The sequence below is a fragment of the Tuber melanosporum genome (genome assembly GCF_000151645.1).
Source record: "Tuber melanosporum whole genome shotgun sequence assembly, scaffold_67, strain Mel28".
In the NCBI taxonomy this organism is placed as follows: domain Eukaryota; kingdom Fungi; phylum Ascomycota; class Pezizomycetes; order Pezizales; family Tuberaceae; genus Tuber; species Tuber melanosporum.
Window position 1 is genome coordinate 91,808 of NW_003299114.1, and position 2,864 is coordinate 94,671.

The window sequence follows — 2,864 nt, forward strand, 5'->3', positions numbered from 1 at the left end:
CGATGTTTGCTCAAATAGCAGGATTAACACTTCCACCACTATACATGTATGGGAGAAGAGAATTCGTGCGGCGATTCTTACAACGACCGGAACCACAATTGAACGGAGAGAATTTAGAAAGTAGTGGGCGTGGGTAAAGAGGGAGAAGAAATATAAAGAAATACCGGAAAGAGAAGCAAAGAGAATCATCGTAGACAACACTTGACAAACCAAAAAGAAAAAAAGACAGTATACAGACTCCGGATGCAGTTGTAATCCCGATCTCAGCTCCCCAAGCGCACGCAGTAACAAGACGTCATTTGGGGCCGTCTCATCGTTCCTCCATCATGCAGAAATCCATCCACCAGCAACATTAACCCACTCAGACAGACAACTACCCTGTTTGCCCTCGACATCAACAATGTCGGTGTCACATCTGCATCGACACCCAACACCGTTTTCCTTCTCCGAGTCCCAGTTTTCCCAATAATCATCTTCCTCCTTTGCCTTCTTGGGATCAGTAGTTGTCTTCTCGAGCCATTTGGGTCTTGGAAGCTGTCTTGCTGGGGCGTTAGCCGGACAATGCTGGATTGTAGTGTGTCGGTATCCAAAGTCACGGAAATAGTGAATATCGTATGGTTCGAGAAGGACGCCGGCTGCTAGAGAATGGATAGGAGCATCTCCCCACTGTAGGAGTAGTCAGCAAAAGAGAAACAAGATTTGTAAAACTACTGGAAAATATACCCTTTCGGTCCAGAAACCGCCGCTTCTATCCATAGTCTCGAAGAACTTCTCGTACTTCTCGCTCCGGAAGAAATCTAGTCTAGCGATTTCGAAATTGCTCCAGAAATGGCACATATTGTAGGCCTCTCCCTCCATTGCATCGCCATCAACAACGGGCCATTTCTCACCAGCAGTGTTGACATTATCGATTGTGGGCTCCTCATTTTCCTCCTCTGGTGGGTGGTGGGGGTCTTGCCTCGGCTCCGCAAACATTGGCCAAAGACCTGTGGTTGGAAGGTTGTTGTTCCTCTTGTACGCAGATGCATATCGGAAAATGTTAGGAACAGTCTCCTTCAACTCTTTGACAGCAATGGTAAATCCGTATGTTTTATTCTGTCGTTGCATGTGGAGAAATGGGTCACTAAAGGTTCCGGTCAGTACCGGGTGATCGGGGGGGAGGCTATTACATACTAGGTAATATCGCAGAAGTACTTGATCTCAGGCTCCAATCTCCAGTACCATTCATACTTGGCAAGTAGCTCATGCTTGTAGAAGAAGCTAGTACGGAACAGATGTCAGATAATACTGATGGAAACTTAGAGGCGCAACCGAAGAGGAATTATTTATACCCAGAATAAAAACGACACATGTGATGGTAACTGGCCATACCACCGTACATGATAGCAGCATCTCCCTGTTTCGCAATTGACTCGGTGGCCTCATCCTTATCAACCCAATCTGGGAAACCCCACATTGTCTTCGGGATCGATCCAAATTCTACTGTTCCGCTGGTGTAATTGATGATGGTCGACTTGAAGGTCTCATTGAACTCCTCGTCATTGAGAAATACATATGGATAATTATACCAGCGGTTGAAATGACGTTCTATCGATTTTACCGATTGGATAACGCCCTCCAACTCGCTATTTCTAGCCAACACAACAAATGCTGCATTTACTCGAGGGGTATCCGTTACCGGTTCTAAACACCCAACAACGAAGGGTTTATCATAGGCTTCCGAAATTCTTCTGTAGAGATAGTTAGATTTAGAGCGCATACCGCTGGTCAATCGCTTCTTAACGATGGGATAAGAATGAAATGTTACCTTATCGCAGGGGGGGAGCCCGAAGGGATCAAGATGGAAGTACGATTATCCGGATGTCGAGAAAACAAAAGCATTATGAGTAGAACTACCGTCATTGGGAACAACAACACGACCCCCAGCGGTACAGATATCGATGAATTTCCTTTTAACCGTATACGCCGCCGCAGAAATGATAACCGGGATGGAAGGCGGCCCTTAGAAATATCTTCAAGTGAAGGAATGGCAGCTTTCGAGGGAATCCGCCGAACGAGTTGACTTACCAACCCCATGGTAGGCAATCAGTGAAAAAGGGGAAGGGGAGAGATTAAAGTAAGGTAAATGGAAATTATATATGGCGGGGAAATCGGCAGTAAGTATCGAATAAAAGATAGCCGTTCCTGATGAGATGGTGCGGTAGGAAACAAAGGTGATTTGTGGGTAGAGGTAGGCTTTTTCGAGAGAGAGGCGCTCCTGAAAAAATCTCACCGAACCTTCGTAACTTTCGCTACGAACGGGAATGAAACGGACACTTTAGTAAGTATAAAGTGTAAATTCCTCAGAAGGCTGGCAAAAGACAGCGAAAGAGGGTGGAAAAAGGCCAGCGTCCCAGATTGGTTGAAGGAGAGATACCCGATGGTTCTGGAGAGAGAGAATGGGAGAGTCTGCAATTTGAGCAGAAGAAGGTCCAGCGCTGCCGGTCTTTAGGGGAAAGGAGCGAAGGTGTTGAGGCGACGGGCAAGCAAAATCTTACGGAGGATGAATCGGGTTAGCCGCCTCAAGCTCCTCCGTTGCCGCCAAGACCTGCAAGGTATGTCCGGTAGAAAAAGGAATGTATCTTAAAAAAGAAGCTGACAGACAAAAGATGTTTGCCACTTCTCTTTGAAAAATGTAATTTGGAAAGGATTTAGCGTGCAGGGAGATCAAAAGAAGTATATAACGTGCGTTTCCCCGTTTTTGCCTCTGTTTTGTACTATATCTCGTTGCTAGTAAGAGAGAAAGTGTAAATGGAGAACCTGAGATATCATGCCGTGACATCAAGTTAATGTTGCTGCCCGTCCGTAGCCTGCGGCGACATAGT

At 46.1% G+C, this 2,864-nt stretch overlaps 1 protein-coding gene; it reads right to left on the minus strand.

Annotated features, from left to right (window-relative positions):
- Positions 1 to 16: 16 nt before the first annotated feature.
- Positions 17 to 2,165, minus strand: GSTUM_00010118001 (uncharacterized protein). XM_002841069.2 has 6 exons: positions 1,808 to 2,165; positions 1,332 to 1,730; positions 1,174 to 1,260; positions 987 to 1,123; positions 724 to 848; positions 17 to 666 (listed from the first exon to the last, which is right to left on the minus strand). The coding sequence occupies exons 1-6, from the start codon at positions 2,074 to 2,076 to the stop codon at positions 325 to 327; spliced, it is 1,359 nt and encodes a 452-aa protein (XP_002841115.1). The 5' UTR covers positions 2,077 to 2,165; the 3' UTR covers positions 17 to 324.
- Positions 2,166 to 2,864: the final 699 nt, after the last annotated feature.

Bases quoted from the DNA above. Each gene is read 5' to 3' on its own strand.
- GSTUM_00010118001 (XM_002841069.2), bottom strand. From the start codon at position 2,076: ATGGGGTTGGTAAGTCAACTCGTTCGGCGGATTCCCTCGAAAGCTGCC. The intron at 849-986 runs GTCTTTGGCCAA...CAATGGAGGGAG, and splicing joins CAACAACCTTCCAACCACAG to AGGCCTACAATATGTGCCAT. The intron at 667-723 runs GTATATTTTCCA...CTACTCCTACAG, and splicing joins GCGGTTTCTGGACCGAAAGG to TGGGGAGATGCTCCTATCCA.